Source organism: Myxine glutinosa, chromosome 7 (genome assembly GCF_964187855.1).
Source record: "Myxine glutinosa chromosome 7, kmMyxGlut1.1, whole genome shotgun sequence".
NCBI classification, from domain to species: Eukaryota; Metazoa; Chordata; class Myxini; order Myxiniformes; family Myxinidae; genus Myxine; species Myxine glutinosa.
The window spans coordinates 105474781-105496012 of NC_136267.1; the positions used below are offsets into that span (position 1 = coordinate 105474781).

Sequence of the window (21232 nt, forward strand, 5' to 3'; positions counted from 1 at the left end):
GTTAAATTAACGCCAGGGGGGTTGGCTCTTCCTGTCATCCTTCCGAGGTCGGCAAATTGAGTACCAGCTTGCTGGGATGAATGAGCCATTCGGGTATCCTGTGTCGGAGTGGCGACCCAGGATTGTGTCCAATAGCCAAGGAAACTGCTTCGGCAGGCCTATGCATCATCACGATGCAAAAAGGAATGGTCATCATCATAATGTTGCAGAGGTAAAACACTTGTGTTTGAGCTGCCTTGGTCTGGGTTTTTCTTCCTAACCAAATTATAAAATAGGATTGTTGCTTCACAGACAGTGTCAGAGTAAAAATGGATACTTGTCATCTCTGGACAAATCAGAGACAGCTGTGGCTGAAAGCTTACTGGGTAAAAGCATCATGTGACCTAGGTGAATTAGGCCATGGGAGATATGCTTGTTTGTATAGAGTTGACTGAGAGCCATTTCACAGTTGGTGGGCAGAATTGCTTCTGTGGTTTTATCTGCGGTTTCACCTTGTGCAAATGTGAAGCCAAGGGTCCGTTACATCAGCTTTTGTTCTTGTCTCATGCTCCAGCATGACTTCTGCCTTCCTTTTGTAGTAAAACAATTTGTATATATATTTGATGCAGTTTGAGTGGGATTCAGAGATCTGCTTGCCTGAGGACAAACTTTTCTCTCCGTACATACGTAATAAATAATCAAGACGTGTTGTCTGTCATTTTTAATACAGGTGGACAGACTCCCACAAGAGCACTGAATCAGAGTGCACCATCCCTTAGATGGATGGTAAGCTGGGTTTTCCCTCCACGAGCATTCATTTGGAGATGGTAAAGATTCCATAGTGTCTTTGGCAAAGAGTTGGCAAGCTACAGCCAGCACTGTGTCCAAGTTCCAAATTCCGGCTTTGACTATCTCTGGAAAAGCAAAGGCAACAATCCTTTCCGTGGGACAGCTCTGGCAGCACTGAACCAGTCTTTGAGCTGAATACCAGAGCAAGATAGAGATTGTTATCCTGTCTCCTGCACAGGAGATGGTGTCTTTAATCACTTCTGTGTGTATGTGTGTGTGTGTATCTGTCTATCTGTGTGTCTGTCTGTGTGTCTGTGTGTCCGTTTGTCTGTGTGTCTATGTGTGTGTCTGTCAGGGCCGTAACGTTTTTACCATTTGAGCTATTGTCATGATATTTTCATCAAAGCTTTATGATGATAATACGGCAAAGGCAAATTCATAATTTTGTTGAAAGGTCAAAGGTCAGCATCACATAAAATCAACAATATTCATCTAATTGACTTAAAATTTCAATTTACCATGAAAGTTTTATTATCAAATTTTCAACAAAACATTATTATGAGTACATGGAGAAGGCAAATTAATTATTTGGTCAAAAGGTCAAAGGTCAGTGTCACATAAAATCATCAATTTTCATCCGATTGACCTGAAATTTTAAAAATTTGCATATTGGGTTACTAAATTGGATTACCAATCAAAAGCTACAAGGTGATTGTTTTTTATTTTAAGATCAAAAGGTCAAGGTTGCATATAATCATCAATTAAATCATTGGATTGACCTGCCATTTCAAGGATTTGCACATTGGGTCACAGAATTGGTTCACCAATCAAAAGCTAGAAGCTAATTATTTTTTAGATCTAAATCTCAATGGTCGAGACTGCATAAAATCATCAGGTTTCATTTTGTATTTTTTCAAAACTGTTTTCGTTCTATTGAGCAGACGGAAGAAGAAAAAGACGTCTGAATACAAACGGACGCAGATGTCCTTTGCATTTTCAGATGCTTTCTCGTTCTAGTTTGGTTTGGGTTTGTCAAATTTAAATAAATCCTTAGTGAGAAATTTCAACTCTGCTAGGAAAGGTTTGTGCCCTATCTATTACTTGTGAGAGGAAAATAATGGATCATCTTTGCAAATTAAAGGTTCTTGTTCCAATAGTGAATGTTCTACTGCTTGGTTTGCATTTCAGCAGGAAGGATTGAGACCTCATATTCATTGTCGTGCACCCTGCAATGTCTGCTTCGGTTAATATTGTGCCTATAAAATTAAACGACCTTTAAAATAAGTTTAGAACAGAAATCATAAATGTTCAAAAACTTTAAATCTATAAAAAATTTTTAAAAAATCTGCAAAATTTTAACAAGCAATTAATTTTTATTTTATTTTTGATTTTTTAAAGTAAATTTTCCTTCTCAAGGATTTTGTCAACATAAAATTTAGTTTTAAAGGAGCAAAAGACACTTCACTTTCAACTTTCCATAAAAAAGGTGTTTTCATAGCAAAACAATCCTATATCGCAAAATAGCCGATGCTTTACGTGTTGTGCATTATGATCAGACATACCCGATGGTGTGATTGATCACAATAGGATCAGGAGGCATGAGCAGGCCGTGAAGCCTTTGTGGAATCTCGGAGAATTTCATCCTCGGGCAATCAAAAATCTGCACATGTATGGACAACAGCACACGTGTTCTTTAATGCTGCTGGGCTCTTGCACAAGTCCTCAATTGCTACCTTTGTTTGGCAGGGAACGCAATTGATAGAGGGTTTGGCTGATATGGGAAGCAGTAACTTTTTATTGAAGTGGTAATGAAGATTAATTGACTGAGGAACCTCAATAAATGTCCTTTTTACACAAAAGGTAGAGGTCCTCAAGGAATGACATCTCAGCCATTCCATTGCTATTAACAGCACGTGACAAGCTTCATTTCATCAAAATATTAGGTCAGATCAGTTATAAAACATGTCTCCCAGACCTGGAGGTATAGTCTATGCAATACATGCTGGAGGGATCAAACTTACATATAACAAACCTCTGGGGTCTATCTTACCTGTTGAAAGTACTGGTCACAGTTGATGTACTCTCGTTCATGTGGATCCTGCAGCCGGTGGCTCTTTATGTATTGCCATAGTGCCTGGATTATTGCTGGACGTGTCTGCGTGTGAATATCCAGCAACCGTGCCAGATGCGAGTTCAGCTTGAACTGCGGTGGCTATTGGAGAGGTGACAAGCAACACCTGTTGTATTCAACATATTCATTTCCCTGCTTTGGTAAAAATCTCTCAGTGATGAGTCTTATCTGAAGAACATGAAGTCTAAGGAAGTTCAAATGAATTGTTTTTTTGGCCAAGACAATTTTGTCCAAATTAGGTGTTGACCTTAAAATTTAGGTCAATGTCTAAATGAATGTGATTGCTGAACAACTTCCTTTCTGAGATTGTTTTCCTTTTCTTTTTAATATAAACCACTGAAGCACAAGGCACGTGTAGCTGCCATAATTAAAAAAAAAATTATAAACAAGAAACAGAGCAATCAGAGATTGCAAACCCTCACCAGGATGTATTTTCAGTTTTTTTTAAGGCTTTTGTGTTAAAACAAATATGGCGGTCGAACCACGTGACCGATGACGTCATCATTATTTTTTTCTAAACTAATTTTTTCCTAGATTATGCTCAAGAAATTTCATCTTGATCGGATGAAGTTTTGTACTTGTCGAATTATGAGGTCATAATGGAGGCACCTATGACATCATCATTAACATATTTATTCCCCATGGAGAGTTCTTTACAATGAGCTACGTCTCAATTTTTTTTCTATTCAGCGCTTTCCAAGATATAGAGGTGCAAAGATTTTCGATTTTTCCAAGATGGCGGCCGAACCACGTGACCTATGACGTCATAATTATCATTTAAAAATTCTGCAGGTGGAGTTGTACCTCTGGTGAAAATTTCCTGTGAATCGGATCAACGGTTGCAGAGAAAATCATATTTATTCTGTGCGGACAAACAAACAGACAAACAGACATACAAACGGATTCAAATGCAATGTAATAATTAAATTAAAATAATTTAAAAAAATTAAAATTAAATAATAATATTTAATTTTAAAATAATTAAAAATGTCATCAGTCAAAATATCAGTAATAATTAAAAAAATCAGCAAGGACTGAAATGAAATCGATTCACATGCATTGCACGTTGTGACATGTTGGACAAATATATGCAAATCTCAATAGGAAACCCCCAGACAAACATGTCAATTCAATTTCTCAGAATATTTTAAAAAACATAATACACAATATTTTTAAAAACATAATACACAATATTTTAAGGGGGTGCTTGTGCTGTCAACGATTTCATGATAAGCCATAAATTCTAACACCATGCGTACAAAAATACAACTTACACCAAGTATTAGTTGCTTACACTTGCCTGCAGAAGTGCGACAAAAAATTCACTTGGTATAAATAAATTAAAAAACCACCTTTAGAGGCCATTTTTTCCCCGCAAGCAGGGGTTGGCCTTTTTCGGGGACCGTGGTTGTTGTTGTTTTTCGGTACCCTTTTTGAAGCAATGTTTTACGGCCGGATGCCCTTCCTGCCGCCAACCCTTTTTGTCGCCTTTTACGACAAGCAGGGATATCATCTTTAATTTGCTTCATAGAACACAGGAAATTTGGTGGTGGGTTTGGGTGTGTGGCGAGCATGATGAGATCTTGAGGAAGATCCATATCCGGCCGGATACGATAATTTTAAAGTGAATCTTCACCATTGAGAATTATAGGGGCAAAATGATATAGAGGACGATATCTCAAAAAGTTGTGGACGGATTTGGACGAAGCTTGGTGCATAAGTTGGGTTGGTGACAAGAATAAGCCGATTAGATGTTGGTTCAGGTCCAGATGCAGATCCGACCTATCAGTGGGATACAAAACGTAAACTGCTTTCGCCTGGCGGAGGTATACGCTCTACCAAGGTTCCGTTTTAGTTCTTGTAGTTATGAGAAATATTCTCATTTAAAAGTAAAAACGTGTACAATTTTCGACACCGGCGGCGCGGCAGCAGCAACATGATTGAGCAAGTTGAAACCGCCATGACACAAGGCCAAGGCTTACTCACTCAAACTGCGCCATAATCCCATGCAGGTATTACTGCAGCGTATTACAGTATACGAGCCTGGCCTAGTATGCGAGCATAGTCCACTCTCGAGACAACGCAGAGCACACCATGTCGAAGTGGCAGCAACCAGTCTTACCAACGGCAGCACAACTTTATTCAAACCTGACATCACCATCCGTGTCAAATCGGGGAGACTTGTTGGTCTGGACGTCCGGACCCGATAAAATGATTTTGTGATGATTTAAATTTCATTTGACTTGGATTATTTAAACTTCGTCAATAATTGTAAATTTCATCATAATAAAAATTGAATCGTCCCGCTCCTTTCCCAAGCGTCCCGCCCTCTTCCTAATTCCCAAGCGTCCCGCCCCCTTCCGAAATTCCTAGCATCCCACCCCCCCTTCCTAATTCCCAAGTGTCCCACCCCCTTCCTAATTCCCTAGCATCCCACCCCCCCCCTTCCTAATTCCCAAGCATCCCGCCCCCCCCTTCCTAATTCCCAAGCATCCCATCCCCTTCATAATTCCCAAGCGTCCCACCCCCTTCCTAATTCCCAAGCATCCCATCCCCTTCATAATTCCCAAGCGTCCCGCCCCCTTCCTAATTCCCTAGCATCCCACCCCCCCTTCCTAATTCCCAAGTGTCCCGCCCCCTTCCTAATTCCCTAGCATCCCACCCCCCTTCCTAATTCCCAAGCATCCCGCCCCCCCTTCCTAATTCCCAAGCATCCCATCCCCTTCATAATTCCCAAGCGTCCCACCCCCTTCCTAATTCCCAAGCATCCCATCCCCTTCATAATTCCCAAGCGTCCCGCCCCCTTCCTAATTCCCTAGCATCCCACCCCCCCCCCTTCCTAATTCCCAAGCATCCCATCCCCTTCATAATTCCCAAGCGTCCCACCCCCTTCCTAATTCCCAAGCATCCCATCCCCTTCACAATTCCCAAGCGTCCCACCCCCTTCCTAATTCCCTAGCATCCCACCCCCCTTCCTAATTCCTAAGCGTCCCGCCCCCTTCCTAATTCCCTAGCATCCCACCCCCTTCCTAATTCCCAAGCGTCCCGCCCCCTTCCTAATTTCCTCGCATCCCACCCCCCCCCCCCTCCCTTCCTAATTCCCAAGCATCCCATCCTCTTCATAATTCCCAAGCGTCCCGCCCCCTTCCTAATTCCCAAGCGTCCCGCCCCATTCCTAATTCCCAAGCGTCCCGCCCCCTTCCTGATTATATGTTTCATTTTAACGTTGATAATAAATTTACAAGTGCATTCTTAAAACTTCCTTTCCCATTCCACATTGAATGCTTTGGTTCTACGTGTAATCTATGTAAATTATAAGCTGAGGTTACTGACTAGTCCTACATTCATAGTTATGAGACATAGTTGCTACATTCATCATGATAGACAACGGGACAGACAATGTCATGTCATTTATGTAGATGTTGATGTACAGCTCAACTGGAAAAAAAATCAGCTCAATGTGTGGTCAGACACCGGCAGTGATGAAGTTGTCTCCAGGAGAGATGGCAAAACAGAAACATTGCATACGAGATAAACCTTTTGAGATTTGCGGTTACTAAGAGTTAACTCACATTATAAAAGCTTCTGCATTGAAAAACAAATCGAGCTGCCAGTGGATTACATCATGTTCTGTGGACGATGTATTTTTATTTTTTATGTTTGTGAAACCACAATAACAAAGTAAAATAGAAAGTTACCCTTAGAACCTCTTAGAATTACCCTTTAGAACCCCTTAGAATTACCATTTATAATCCATCAGAATTACCCTTTAGGACCCATTAGAACTACATTTTAAAACCCTTTAGAATTACCCTTTATAACTCTTTAGAATTAGCCTTAAAACCCTTAAAACCCTTTAGAATTACCCTTTAGAATCCACTAGAATTACCCTTTGGAACCCTTTAGAATTGCCCTTTACAACCCTTTACAATTACCCTTTAGAACACTTTATAATTACCCTTTACAACCCTTTACAATTACCCTTTTGAACCCATTCGAATTACCTTTTCTAACCCTTTACAATTACCCTTTATAACCCTTTATAATTACACTTTACAACCCTTTACAATTACCCTTTACAACCCTTTACAATTACCCTTTAGAACCCTTTATAATGACCTTTTAGAACACTTTATAATTACTCTTTACAACCCTTTACAATTATCCTTTGTAACCATTTAGAATTACCCTTTAGAATCCTTTAGAATTACCCTTTATAACCCTTTAGAATTACACTTTACAACCCTTTACAATTACCCTTTGCAACCCTTTACAATTACCCTTTACAACCCTTTACAATTACGCTTTGTAACTATTCAGAATTACCCTTTTGAACCCATTCGAATTACCTTTTCTAACCCTTTACAATTACCCTTTATAACCCTTTATAATTACACTTTACAACCCTTTACAATTACCCTTTACAACCCTTTACAATTACCCTTTAGAATCCTTTAGAATTACCCTTTAGAACCCTTTAGAATTACACTTTACAACCCTTTACAATTACCCTTTACAACCCTTTACAATTACCCTTTAGAACACTTACAACCCTTTACAATTACCCTTTACAACCCTTTACAATTACCCTTTAGAATCCTTTAGAATTAGCCTTTTGAACCCATTCGAATTACCCTTTAGAACCCTTTACAATTACCCTTTACAACCCTTTACAATTACCCTTTACAACCCTTCAGAATTACCCTTTGTAACCATTTGGAATTACCCTGTAGAATGACCCTTTTGAACCTATTCGAATTACCCTTTAGAACCCTTTACAATTACCCTTTACAACCCTTTAGAATTACACTTTAAGAACCGTCTAGAATTACACTTTCGAACCCTTTGGGATTAAAGACGGTGGGTTAAAAAGGTTCTTCTTCATTTTTGATGGACGGATGGATGGATGGAAGAACGGACACAGACAAATATTGAAGTGGCTTCACCGCTTTAAAATGTTATCTCACTCCTCTCTGCGCATGTGGGATGGGGACGAGTTCAGAGCCAAAGTCCTACTAAACTACAGATTCGTTTTTCGTTTAATGTTCCGATTCATCAAAATTTTTTCGGCATCATTTAATGTTCGGCATCATTGCCTCAAAAAGAGAAACCATGACAATCACAAGTACATATGGGCAGGGTGCAGCCCGAAGTGGAGATCGGTTTCTGAGGTTTAGGACATGGAATGTGGGGACAATGACAGGGAGATCAGGAGAAGTGGTGGAAGTATTGGTCAGAAGAAGAGTGGACATATGTTGTGTGCAAGAGACGAGATGGAAGGGAAGTGGTGTGAGAATGGTGAAGGGTAGGCAGGGACAGAAATACAAGTTTGTGTGGCAAGGGTGCCTGGAGGGCGTGAATGGTATTGGTGTCCTGTTTTCTGAGGAGTTTGTAGACAGTGTGGTGAGTGTGACTAGAGTGAGTGATAGGTTGATGATGGTGAAAATGACGATTGGAAAGCTCTTGGTGAACGTCATCTCGGGATATGCTCCGCAGGTTGGTCGAAGCGATGAAGAGAAGGACAAGTTCCGGTGTGCGATAGAGAAGCTGATGGAAAACGTGAAAGATGAGGAAGTTGTTGTGGTGGGAGGAGACCTGAATGGACATGTGGGAAGGAGTATGGATGGTTTTGAGGGAGTTCATGGGGGTTACGGATATGGTGTGAGAAATGGAGAAGGTGAAAGGATTTTGGAGTTTGCTGATGGAGCTGATTTGTTGATTTGTAGTACTCAGTTCCAGAAAGAGGACAATAAGCTTGTTACATACACGTCAGGTGGGTCGACGACAACCGTTGACTACCTGATGGTGCGTCGGCGAGATAGGGGGCACCTCCGGGACACAAAGGTGATCCCGGGGGAGGAGGCTGTTTTACAGCACCACTTGGTTGTCTGCGACATAAGGGTGAAAGGTGCGAGGAGAGCTCGGCGGGTGAAGTACCAACCGAGAATGAAGGTGTGGAGGTTGAAAGAGGTGACAGTAAGGGAGGCATTAAAAGAGAGGCTGAGTAGGGTAGAGGATGATGTGGTTGAGCTTGAAAGTGGTTGGATGTCAATGAAAGCTAGCCTGTTGGGAGCCGTTGGTGAGGTATGTGGATGGACAAAAGGACCACCGAGGCACTCGGAAACATGGTGGTGGGATGTTGAGGTTGGAAAGAGGATTGACGAGAAGAGGAAGAAGTTCAAAGAGTGGCAGAAGGCGAAGGGTACGGGAGCAGAAACAGCAGAGCATGAAAGTTATAAGGCAGCCAGGAAGGCTGCAAAGAAAGAGGTAGCAAAGGCGCAGGAGGCATGTAGGAAAATGTTCGTAGAACGCTTGGATTCGGAAGAGGGTCAGAAAGCAGTATTCAGGATTGCAAAGCAGATAGCGAAAGAGAGGTGTGATGTGATGGGGGTGAGTTGCTTGAAGGATGAAGTGGGACAAATCGTTGTCGACCCAGATGGAATTAAAGGAAGATGGAAAAGATATATGGAAATGCTGTTGAATACAGAGAATGAATGGGATGGCAACATAGAGAGTAACCCAGTTTTAGGACCGGCAGAGAAGATAACTGAGAAGGAAGTTGAGGAAGCGATAAAAGCAATGAAGAGTGGAAAAGCGGGAGGGCCGACGGGAGTTGTGGGAGATATGTTGAAGGCAGCAGGAAGTTGGGGTGTGAAGAAAATGACAGAGATCTGTAATCTGGTGGTGAAAGAAGGCCGCATTCCAGTGCATTGGGAACTGAGTACCCTCGTCCCTCTATACAAGGGGAAAGGTGACCCTCTGGAGTGTGGCTCGTACCGAGCGATAAAGTTATTGGAGCATGGAATGAAGGTATTGGAAAGGGTGTTGGAGAGGAGGATAAGGAAGAAAGTGAAGATCGACGAAATGCAGTTTGGATTTATGCCAGGAAGAGGAACGACAGATGCGCTTTTCATTGTGAGGCAGTTGCAGGAGAAGTACATGGATAAGAGGAAGAAGTTGTTTTTTGGGTTTGTTGATCTGGAGAAAGCATTCGATAGGGTTCCACGCAAAGTATTGACATGGGCATTGAGGAAGTTAGGAGTGGAGGAATGGTTGATCAGAGTAGTGATGGCAATGTACAAAAGATCACGCACAGCTGTAAGGACGAAGAACGGGAACAGTGGTGAGTTTGAGGTGAAGGTGGGAGTGCATCAGGGGTCAGTACTAAGTCCACTACTATTTGTAGCTGTGATGGAGGTGCTGGCTCAGACCGTAAAGGAGGGTTTACCATGGGAGTTGTTGTATGCAGATGATCTGGTGTTGATTGCGGAAAGTATGGATGGACTGAAGGAAAAGATGAACAAGTGGAAGGAATGTATGGAGACAAAAGGTCTGAAGGTGAATATCGGAAAGACAAAGGTGATGGCAAGTGGTAAAGCATGTGGTGAGGTGGAAAGAACTGGGAAGTGGCCGTGTGCTGTGTGCAGGAAGGGTGTCGGAGTGAACTCCATTCAATGTACAATGTGTGCTGAGTGGGTTCATCAAAAATGTAGTGGTCTGAGAGGGTCATTAACCAGTGTGGCAGCTACATTCAAATGTAAGGTGTGCACAGAGGGAGCTGCAGATGGAGGAAATGTTGAGTTGGATCTTGGAGACGGCGTGAAGCTGGAAGGTGTGAAAACATTTTGCTACCTCGGAGACATGCTGAATGGAGAAGGTGGATCAGACTCGGCAACGGTTGCTCGAGTGAGATGTGCATGGAAGAAGTTTCGGGAACTGAGTGGCGTGCTGATGAGGAGGAGAGTGTCGCTGAAGCTGAAGGGAAAGGTGTATGCTGCATGTGTGAGAAGTGTTATGATTTATGGGAGCGAGACATGGGTAATGAACGTAGAGCAGCAACGAAGGCTGGAAAGGGTGGAAATGCGAATGGTTCGATGGATGTGCTGAGTATCGTTGAGAGAGAGGAAGACAAATGATGAATTGCGAAAGATGAAGGGAATATTGCCTGTGATTGATGCTGTGAAGAGGAACAGGGTGAGATGGTTTGGTCATGTATTGAGGAAGGATGAAAGTGACTGGTTGAGAAGAGTGATGGAAGTTAATGTAGAAGGAAGTAGAGGACGGGGAAGACCGAGAAAGACTTGGCTAAAGATGGTGGAAGAAGAAATGCGGGCAAGGGGGTTAACAAGGAGAGATGCAGAAAATAGGGCAAAATGGAGAAGATTGTCATGGGGACCGCAAGGCTAACCCCCGCTCTAGCAGGGAACATGGCCTTAAAATGCATGTTGTTGTGTTGTTGTTGTTCCGATTCATGTTCAAAATATAACATTCAATTGAAATGAAGTTGTTCCTCGATCATAAACTGACATTTGCAGACATACGGACAAACGGGCCGAGAGACAGACAGGAATGAATCAGTTGCTCAATCAATCCGAATTGGTCAAGCGTGCGCAGGGTAATAAATGGTGACCTGATGCATTTTTAATGCATATTTGCATGACGAGTGTAAAAATGAGCTACCCTCCTGACATCGTTTTCACATTGCGTGGATGATTCAAACTCACCTGGTAGTCGAGCATGAGAAGAACCTTGCAGCGCACGCTCACATCACCTGGCCGTTTCACCTGAAAGCCGTCCGTCTCCTGAGTAGTTGCTGTCCGATGCCACTGCAGGGGTGGAATGCAATATAATACGCACTAAATGGGTTGGATAGCACTCGACACACCACTGCTGCCCAAATGCTTCAATATAAATGTGTAAATGGTCTTTCTGGATGTGCTGTGATTAACAGTTCATCTCACTGATAGCAACACCTTCATTGCTCTCTGCATAGTATTATCCATTTACGAGGCAACTGTACGCTTCGTATCCGGCATGAGGAGAATCCAACACACCACCTAAAAAGTCATCTACTTATTACGTTTGCAAATATGGTGGAAATTTTTCTTTTCATTTCCCTTCAACTGCCCTCCCACTGGAGTATGTACTTAGCCCACTGTGTGGTGTGTTGTGACCAGAACCAATCACACTACCCAACGTTCCTTCCATTCTCTAAATAATCCTCCCACACGATTCTATACTCCTTTCTCTTTCCTATAATCCCTCCTTTTCTCAATTTGTCCTCCTCCACCCCACCTCATTGCACACACAATAAATAGTCATCTAACGGATCAGCTCCAGCATATGCTCGTGAGTCCCTCTTGACAATTACCTGTCATTTCTCTATTCTCATTTTTGTAAAGGAACACACATATGTGTATACTGGTGCTCAAATTCTATTTTCAAAGAAAATAATCAGTTTTAACAAAAGGAATACATGTACCCATTAATGCATGTACCCCTTATTCACATGTGTTTGTTGGACATAAACATATTATGCAAAAATGCAGTTTTTTTTTTAGGATATGTGACTACTAATTGTCATGTGACACCTGAACGATAAGTCCGATTTGGATGCATGTGATATAAAAATGTGCGCAAGACCCTAGAGAAAAAATTCCCAGTGGAGAAAAGGAGAATTCGAAATCCCCAGTGATTGTTAAAAAATTGAAAAAAATGTGGAGGAGGCCCCCCAAATGCAGTTAGGGTTAATTAAGGCAACAATTAATACTGTTACGGTTGCCGGAGCGGAATCTCACTGCCGGCACCAATATGTTACGGTGCTCGGACAGGAATCCCGCTCCTGAACACCGAATTGTGTTACGACCCAGGGTTCTGGTTTACTACGAGGGGTTAACCTCCGTTCCATCCCGAACTTACCGGACCTGCGGCTGCCGTGCACGAATAACTTCGTGCTTAGCAGGTTGCGAATCAGCAACTATGAACGCCGATTGGTCCCTCATACCAGAGCTTACCTGTACCATGTGACGGTCCCAATCGGGGAACGCACCGTACCCTCCGGCAGTACACCAATTTAGATGGCCGAGCGAAAACCGTTGGTACCCGCCGGAGTGATGTGTTACGGCCGATGTTAACCTGGGCACGAACAATGGCAAATCAATGAAGGAAAATACTTTCACGGACAGAGACAAAGGAAAAGTTTAACAATTTGATTTATTACAGATATTTACAATGTAATTATTCAATCGGAAAGAAAAACGGACGAGAAGCAGGAACTTAGCTAATTCTACACCTTATTACGATTACTACGAATAAACAACACATGGGCCCAGCACACTTTCACGGGGGAGGTTAGGGGAACGAACAAACGAACGTAGAAAATCTGGTAGCACAAAGGCTACGATGCTCCGGATACCTCCCAGGACGGCAGAGTCAGGTTGATCATCAGCACGGACTTGGGCAGATAAGGTCGTGCGCACGTGCATCAAGAGAGAGTCCGACAGCCAGCGGAGAACAATGAACACGTGCAAAATGAGCAAGTTCAAGGCCTTCTGTCGTGTCCACGTGCAGCGAGAGGGAACAGGGAGAGTCCGGCCAAGAGAGCAATCATGTGCAGAGGCTGAGTGTACCCGGCAGAGAGAGACAGGCCCAGAGTTGAATAATCTTGCAGACACGTGGTGAGTGGGCTGAGAGAGAACCGCCAGAGCGAGCGAATGCACGTGTGCTGAGTCACAAAGTCCACGCCCAAGAGTGGAATAATGCAGGTGTCGAGGTCTGCGAGAGGAAGACCAGCCAAGAGCAAAATGTCCACGTACTCAGTGGGGCGAGAGAGCAGCCAGAGCGCAAAGTGTCCAGGTGCTCAGTGGTCAGCAAGAGACTGGCCAGAGAGAGAATCAATGCAGGCACGTGTTAGGTCCACAATGTCCAAGAACCAAGAGCGCAAATGAACCGTGACCACTTGTGATACCAGCCACGCACCAAGAGAGTCAAAAACGTGTAAAAATCCCTTTGTTCACCCTTGCCGAGGGTGGAAGAGGGGTGCGGGGGGGTGAGCGTTATCCCCGCCTCCACGTCCGACAAGCGAACCGCGGGCCGGGGCCCCGCATCGCTTGCAGCCAACGGTACACCCATACGCACATTCGGGAAGCGCTGCCTCTCCCTGCGGTTCGGAGGGCAACGCTTTCAATGGACGTTCGTAACCGCCAGCGTGCCCATGGCATTGCTCGGTGCGGACTTCCTATGTGCAAATGGGTTGTTGGTGGACGTGAAGAACAGACGCCTCGTCCAGGCCGAAACGTTCAGCTCGCTTGCTTGCACGCTGAGCAGTTCGTTGGGCAGCTCCCTGAGCGACTCACCGAGCGGCTCGCCAAGCGGCTTGCTGAGCGGTTCGGTCCCGGCGAGGTTGGTCTGTACGCTTCCGGCAGCGGACGAGTTCACCCGCCTCCTTGCCAGCTTCCCGGCCCTCACGTGGCCCACCTTCTCGGCGGTGGCCGTCAAGCACGGGGTGGAACATCACATCCCCACCGTCGGGCAACCGGTCTACGCCCGGGCACGCTGCCTTGAGCCGACGAAGCTCGCGGTGGCAAAGGCGGAGTTCGCTATGCTGGAGTGGCTTGGCATTGTACTGCGCTCCAAGAGCGCTTGGGTGTCGCCACTGCACATCGTGCCGAAGCCCGGCGGGGGATGGCGGCCGTGCGGAGACTACCGCCGCCTCAACGATGCCACCACCCCCGACCGCTACCCGGTGGTCCCTCACATTCAGGTCTTTTCCGCCCGGTTGGTGAAAATGTCCTTCTTTTCTGAGGTGGACCTCATCCGCGGATACCACCAGGTCCCCGTCAGGCTGGAGGACATACCGAAGATGGCCCCGTCATTACACCATTCGGCCTCTTCGAGTTTCTTCGGATGCCCTTCGGGTTGAAGAATGCGGCTCAGGCGTTCCAACGGTTGATGGACAGCGTCTTGCGCGACTTGGATTGCGTTTACGTCTACCTGGACGACATCCTCGTCACCAGCGCGTCCCGCGAAAAGCACCTCCGCCACCTCCGCACGCTCTTCGAACGCCTAGGCCAGCATGACCTGATCGTAAACCCCGCCAAGTGCCGGTTTGGCGTCGCCGAAATCGACTTTTTGGGGCACCGCGTCACCAGGCACGGGGCCACCCCCTTACCGGCAAAGGTGGAGGCGGTCAAGGGGTTTCTGCGCCCCCGCACGATCAGGGGGCTCCAGGAGTTCCTGGGCATGGTAAACTTTTACCACCGTTTCCTGCCCCGCGTCGCCCAGCTCCTGCGCCCCCTGCACGAGGCCCTCCGGGGGAAGCCGGGCAAAGGTGACGTTGTTGGTCTGAGCAGATGGACGCGGCGTTCGCGGGTGCGAAGCTCACCTTGGCTAATGCCACCATGCTCGCGCACCCGGCGCTCGATGCACCGATCGCCCTCACCACCGACGCGTCGGACTACGCGGTGGGTGCGGTGCACGAGCAATGGGTGCGTGGTGCTTGGCAACCGCTGGCGTTTTTCAGCCGGCAGCTTCACCCGCACGAACGCCGGTACAGCACCTACGACCTCGAGTTGCTCGGGCTCCAGCTGGCGGTCCGGCACTTCTGCCATCTGCTCGAGGGCCGTTCGTTCACGGCCTTCGTCGACCACAAGCCCCTGGTCTTTGCGATGGCCAAGGTCGCCGAGCCATGGTCGGCCCGGCAGCAGCGTCACCTCTTGGCCGTGTCCGAGTACACGACGGACATCCGGCATGTCGCGGGAAAGGACAAACCAGTGGCGGATTGCCTTTCCCGGTCCGTCGCCCACGCGGTCCACCTCGGGATCGACTATGCCCGGATGGCGGCGGACCAGACCGCCGACCCCGATGTCCAGGCCTTGCGGACCGCCGTCACGGGCCTCCGTGTCACCGAGGTGCCGTTCGACGGCGCGGGCATGGCCCTCTTGTGCGACGTCTCCCTCAGGCGGCTTCGCCCCATCGTGCCCGCGGGCTGGCAGCGCCGGGTTTTTGATGCCATCCACGGCCTGTCCCACCCGGGCACGAAGGCCTCCCAGAGGTTGGTCGTCGACAAGTTCGTCTGGCATGGCCTCCGGAAGGCCGTCCGCGATTGGACCAGGACGTGCCTCGCATGCCAGCGCGCGAAGGTGCACCGCCACACCCAGGCCCCGTTGGCCCCGTTCACGGTGCCCGAACGTCGGTTCGACCATGTTCACGTGGACTTGGTGGGACCTCTGCCCCCCTCGCGGGGTTTCACCCACGTCCTCACCATGGTGGACCGCACCACCCCGTGGCCGGAGGTCGTGACTTTGGCGGCGACGACGGCGGCGGACGTCGCGCAGGCGTTCATCGCCTCCTGGGTTGCCCGGTTCGGCACCCCCTCGGACATCTCGTCCGACCGCGGCCCCCAGTTCACCTCGGAGCTCTGGGGGGCGGTCGCATGGGGGCTCGGCGTCCAGCTGCACCGCACCACGGCCTACCACCCCCAGGCCAACGGCCTGTCCGAGCACTTCCACCGCTCCTTGAAGGCCGCGCTTCGGGCCACCCTCCGTGACGGCAGCTGGGTCGACAGGCTCCCCTGGGTCCTGCTGGGCCTCCGCACGGCGCCCAAGGACGACCTGTGCGCATCCGTGGCGGAGATGGTCTTCGGACAACCGCTGCGGGTGCCGGGCGAGTTCCTCCCCGACTCCACGGCACCATGGTCCGCGGCGCAGCAGCGCTCCGCACTGCAGGAGACCGCCCGGAGGTTCGCCCCAGTGCCGACGGCGCACCCCGCCAACGCACGTCGCCCCGGAGCTTCGCACGGCGGAGTACGTGTTCGTCCGCCACGACGCCCACCGGACACCGCTGTGGCCCCCGTACGATGGGCCCTTCCGCGTGCTGGAGACCGGGGCGAAACCCTTCACCCTCGACATCGGCGGTACTCATGACCGCGTTTCCGTGGACCGCCTCAAGCCGGCCCACCTCGACGTGGACCACCCCCCGCCAGTGGCTCGGCCCCCGCGGCATGGCCGCCCCCTGGCGGGCTGACCTACGGCACCGCCCGGCCCCGCCGGCACACCCCCCCCCCCCCCCGGTCCTGCACCCATCCGAGGTGCCGCCGGAGGCATCCCAGATGACATCCCGGCATCCCAGATGCCGCCCGCCGCCAGAGGGCGCTTCAGCCGGGTCATCCGTTTGCCCCGCAAACTGACCCTTCAGGTGCGCGGGAATTCTGGGGGTGCGCGTGTGGCGGACTCGATGGCTCGCTGGCGAGGTGACATCATTCCGCACACCAAGAGGGTGTCGGCCACGCCCGAGGGGTAGGCGTGGCCTCGGGATATACACGGGGCGCGCAGCCCTGAGCACCTCAGTGCTATAGTTGAGCTTTGGAATAAAGACTCTTTTTGGTTACCCACGTTGTTGCTTATCTTCTTGGCAAACAAGTCGTGCGCATAGCACCGCACTTCAACGTAATATATATATATATATATATATATATATATATGTATGTATGTATGTATGTATGTATGTATGTATATATGTATGTATGTATACATGTATGTATGTATGTATACATGTATGTATGTATACATGTATGTATGTATGTATACATGTATGTATGTATGTATATATATATATATACATATATATTGTTGCGGAGATGAGGACTGTATTTTTTTGATTGTGTGCTGTATTATTATTATTATTGTTTATTCTGCGCCCCCCTGCCTCCGGAGCTGTGTAAAGGTGAAAGGGCATCCCATAATTAGTCCACAAGCATACACGTCAGCCAAGTAATAGAATACCCCTGTTGATAGTTATCTCTTATTCTGTGTTTTAGGGTAAGGCTGTGTCTCCCATTAATTGAAGTACTCCATTGCACCAGTGAAAGAGAATAGATCCCCTTTCATTCCCATCCCCAAAATCTCCATTTCCTTCACATCCCCTTTCGTCATTGCCGAGCCTCGATTGCCCTATATTACCTCCCCTCCAAAACCACCATTGAACATGTGCTCTCGTCGGAGAAGAAAGGCGTGCCCGCCCGTCGTCATCAAGGGCGGAGCCAGAGGGTCGCGCGACCAACCAGGGCCGAGGTGAGCACCCCGATGGGCGTGTCCTGAAGGCCGGCGGCTTAATCGCCGGAGGCGTTATAAAAGGCGCGCGCAAGAGTTGGTCGAGAGTCGGTCGTCAAGAGAGAGTCGTGAGGAGTCAGTCAGTGGAGTCGGTGGTCAGTTGGTTGCGTTGGTTGTGGTGAGGAGTCGGTGGTAAAAAGTGAGTGGACCAAGAAAGAGTTGAGGGGTTGGACCAGACGAGTCGGACAAGGCCTGGCAAAGCACGCGACGTCCACAGCAGCCACAACAGCAGCTTGGGGGCCTGAACGGCGGTTTGGAGCAGGGCCGTGAAGGAACGGCGGCTGCTAAACGCGCCGGTTGTGCTGCAGGACCCCCTTGGACCTTCCTCCCCCTCCAGCCATCCACCTCCTGCCATTCCATCCTTCTTGTGTACGTGAGTTTGTTCTGTTTGTTCTGTCCTGGGTTAATTAAGTCTGTATAAGCTAGTATTTTCACTGTGTCACCTGCGTCTTATGTGCTTGTAAATAAACGTGACTGCTTTCTTTTTGCTTATGTGTGTAAATAGTCAATAAATTCAGTAGTATTTCCAAACCTTTCTTTGCCTTCGTTTTCCTCTTTGCATTCGTCGTTTTAGTCTTTTCCCTCATTGAGCAGCCGCGGTGCGATCTGGTCAACGTCGGGTGGAATCGGGTTCTAATCGGGGAGTAACTGTTCGGTCGCGGTTGGACCATCCGCTCGGCCCATCATACCATCTAGACCGCGATCAGTAACAATTGGTGTCTGGGAGTGAGATTCGGGGCCCGAACCAAATTTTTAAAACATCTAAAAAAAAACAAAAAAACAATTTGGTCAAAATTTGGAGCGGCCGAAATTTGTTTTGTTTTATAACACCCGAATTTTTAAATCGCGCCATGGCTGGTCAAGGCGACGGGATGCCGGTGGGAGAGATAGACGGGGTAGAATCGACCCAGGACCTCGGGGAAATGTATGTGGATGAAAAAGAGGAGGAGAACATTGGCAATGTGGTTGAGGGGGTATCAGGCGCACAAAATGGCGCTCTCGCGCAAGAGGCTACAGGCGCGCAAAATGGCGCCTCGCACATAGCTACGGCGGCCGCACCCGCTGCACAAGTGGGAGGGATGGCCCAAATGCAGGCCCTCATGGAGCAATTTATGGCGCAAATGCAGGCGTCCCTCAAACTGCAGAGTGAGCAATTGGGGGTAATGGGAAACCAAATGGGGGTAATGAGGGACGAAGTGAGGGGTACCGGTGAGAAGTTAGACAATAATTTTGAGGGGTTAGACAACGGGATAAAAGAGGTAAAGAATGGGTTAACGGGGGTGGAAAATAGAATGGCTGCCCAGGAGAATCAGTTAGGGGGGGTAAAAAATGGGTTAATGGGGTTAGAAAATAGGATGGAGGACAAATTGCGGGAGATAGGGGAGCAATCCGCCCGAGAAATTAAACAAATGGGAGAGCAGATGGAGGAGGTAAAAATCGGGGTAGAAACCAAATTGGATGCTCAGAGGGATGAATTGGGACAGATGAGGGCGGCATCTACAAAAGAAAGGGAGGAGATGAAAGAGGAGATACGACGAGGTGTGAGTGAGGAGGTTTCGGGGCTACGCGAGGAGGTAAAGCGAGGTGAGAAGCGTATGGAGAAAGAGGTGAGAAATAATACGGCTAGGTTACAGGGGGGAATAGAGGGTCTGACGAAGGGAGTAGAACAGCTGACAGTCGGACAAAGGGAACTAGCGGACCAAGTGGAAAGGAACACTGCAGTACTCGGAGGGTTAAAGGCGACACAAAAAGAAATTAAAAACGAATTAATAGCGACACAGAAGCAATGTCAGATGGTACGTGAGGGACTGACAATGAGGGTGGACGAGGTGACAGAGATAATGGAGACGAAGGACCGAGAGGTGAGGATGCACATAGAGACGGTCACGGTAGCCTTAGAGGACGAACTTGAGGAGACGCACCGGGGAATAAAAGAGGTGAAGCAAAAGTTAGAGGAAGTGGAAGAAGAGGTGAGTGAAATTAAGAAGAGACGGACAGAAACTAAGAGAGAAATAAGGGAGGAGGTAATGGAATTGGTACAAGGTCGGTGCTCAACTCATAATGTGCTGCTCACTAACCAAATAAAGAGTTTGCAGGTGGCAAAGGAGGTGCGGAGACGAGGTGCCAAGGTGAGTGGCGATATAATCAGAAATGTACATGATGTGAGGAAAGCTTCAGTCGGCTTGGGGATTGGTTTGGATCCGGGTGTTCGTGAGAGGCCGTTGGTGAAGTGTGCGACAGGTCTGGTGTGCGAAAAAAGAGGTGTGCGAGAATGTCCGACCATGGGGTGTGTGAGGAAAAAGTGCACGCCGACTAGTGAGTGTGCTGTCGAGAGTGAGTCGGTCGTAGCGCGTGTGCGAGGGGGAACATGGAAGCGCGGTGTGGTGAGTGTTACGGAGGAAGTAACGAAAAAGTGTGCGCAAGAGGATGCGCGAGAAAGGTGTGTAACGGACGGGTGCATGGGGAAAGCGCATGCTGTCAAGAGTAAGGGAGAATGCATGCCTGTGGTGAGTGTTACAGAGGATGTAACGAAAGAGTGTGCGCAAGAGGATGCGCGAGAAAGGTGTGTAACGGACAGGTGCATGAGGAAAGAGTGCGCTGTCGGGAGTAAGGGTGAGTGCGCTGTCAAGAATGGAGGTGAAAGTAGTGAGAGTGACACGGAGCGTGAGTTGGTTGTGACAGGTGAGCGAGGATGTACACCTGGCATGGAAGGATGCACACCTGGAATGGTAGAGCGTGTGTGGGAATGCACACTTGAGTTGGTCGTGAGGCACGTGGTTGGGTGTGCGAGTGAGAGCACACCTGTAATTGTCACAGAGGAGGTGACCGAGGAAGGGGCGCGAGGAGGTGTGTTGGTGAGGTGTGCGAGCGACGAATGTGTGCCAAGGTGTTCGGTGGTCAGGTGTGTGACCAAGTCTGTGAGCGGAATGAGTGTACCGAGGTGTGTAAGGAAAGGTACGAGGAGCATGGGAACAGCTGGACGTATGAGCAAGAAAGGGGTAGCGTATGCTTGTAACCATGCAGGTGAGGCATCGACGGTAACCGGGTTAGCGGTTAGAGCGACTTATAGCCGAATCGGGCCCTCGGTGCGTGCCGGGCTTCGCGTGCCGCGAGAACCAGCGGGGATCCAAGCCGCGGCGGGTTCGAAAGGACCGCCGTACGCGATCCACGCTGGGCCTCGCTTGGAACGGCCGCGTCCGTGCTCCACTAGGCGGAGCGGGCAGCCCGATAGGAAGGGTCGTCATGGCGACCACTTTCTATTGAGACGTGCCGGCAGGTCGAGATCGGGACATTGGATGGCTCCACGCCGAGGTGGTGCGTGGGATCTCGGCCCGGGTAAGCCCCCGCCCCTGCCCCGAATGCGGGACGTATCCAGCCGCTGGCACAAAACGACCCGCGTTCATTGCTCGGCTGTACGAAGCCGGGCTGTAGACGTGAATTGGCG

The 21232-nt window shown here is 48.4% G+C and overlaps 1 protein-coding gene across 1 annotated transcript in view; it reads right to left on the reverse strand.

Annotated features, from left to right (window-relative positions):
- Positions 1–21232, reverse strand: part of LOC137431605 (SWI/SNF-related matrix-associated actin-dependent regulator of chromatin subfamily D member 1) — a 179853-nt gene that overhangs the window by 27962 nt on the left and 130659 nt on the right. Inside the window, exons 7-9 of the mRNA XM_068123124.2 lie at positions 11404–11505; positions 2819–2980; positions 2331–2428 (exon numbers count right to left, since the gene is read on the reverse strand). Coding sequence (XP_067979225.2) covers positions 2331–2428; positions 2819–2980; positions 11404–11505 — 362 coding nt within the window. The remainder of the gene's footprint in view (positions 1–2330; positions 2429–2818; positions 2981–11403; positions 11506–21232) is intronic.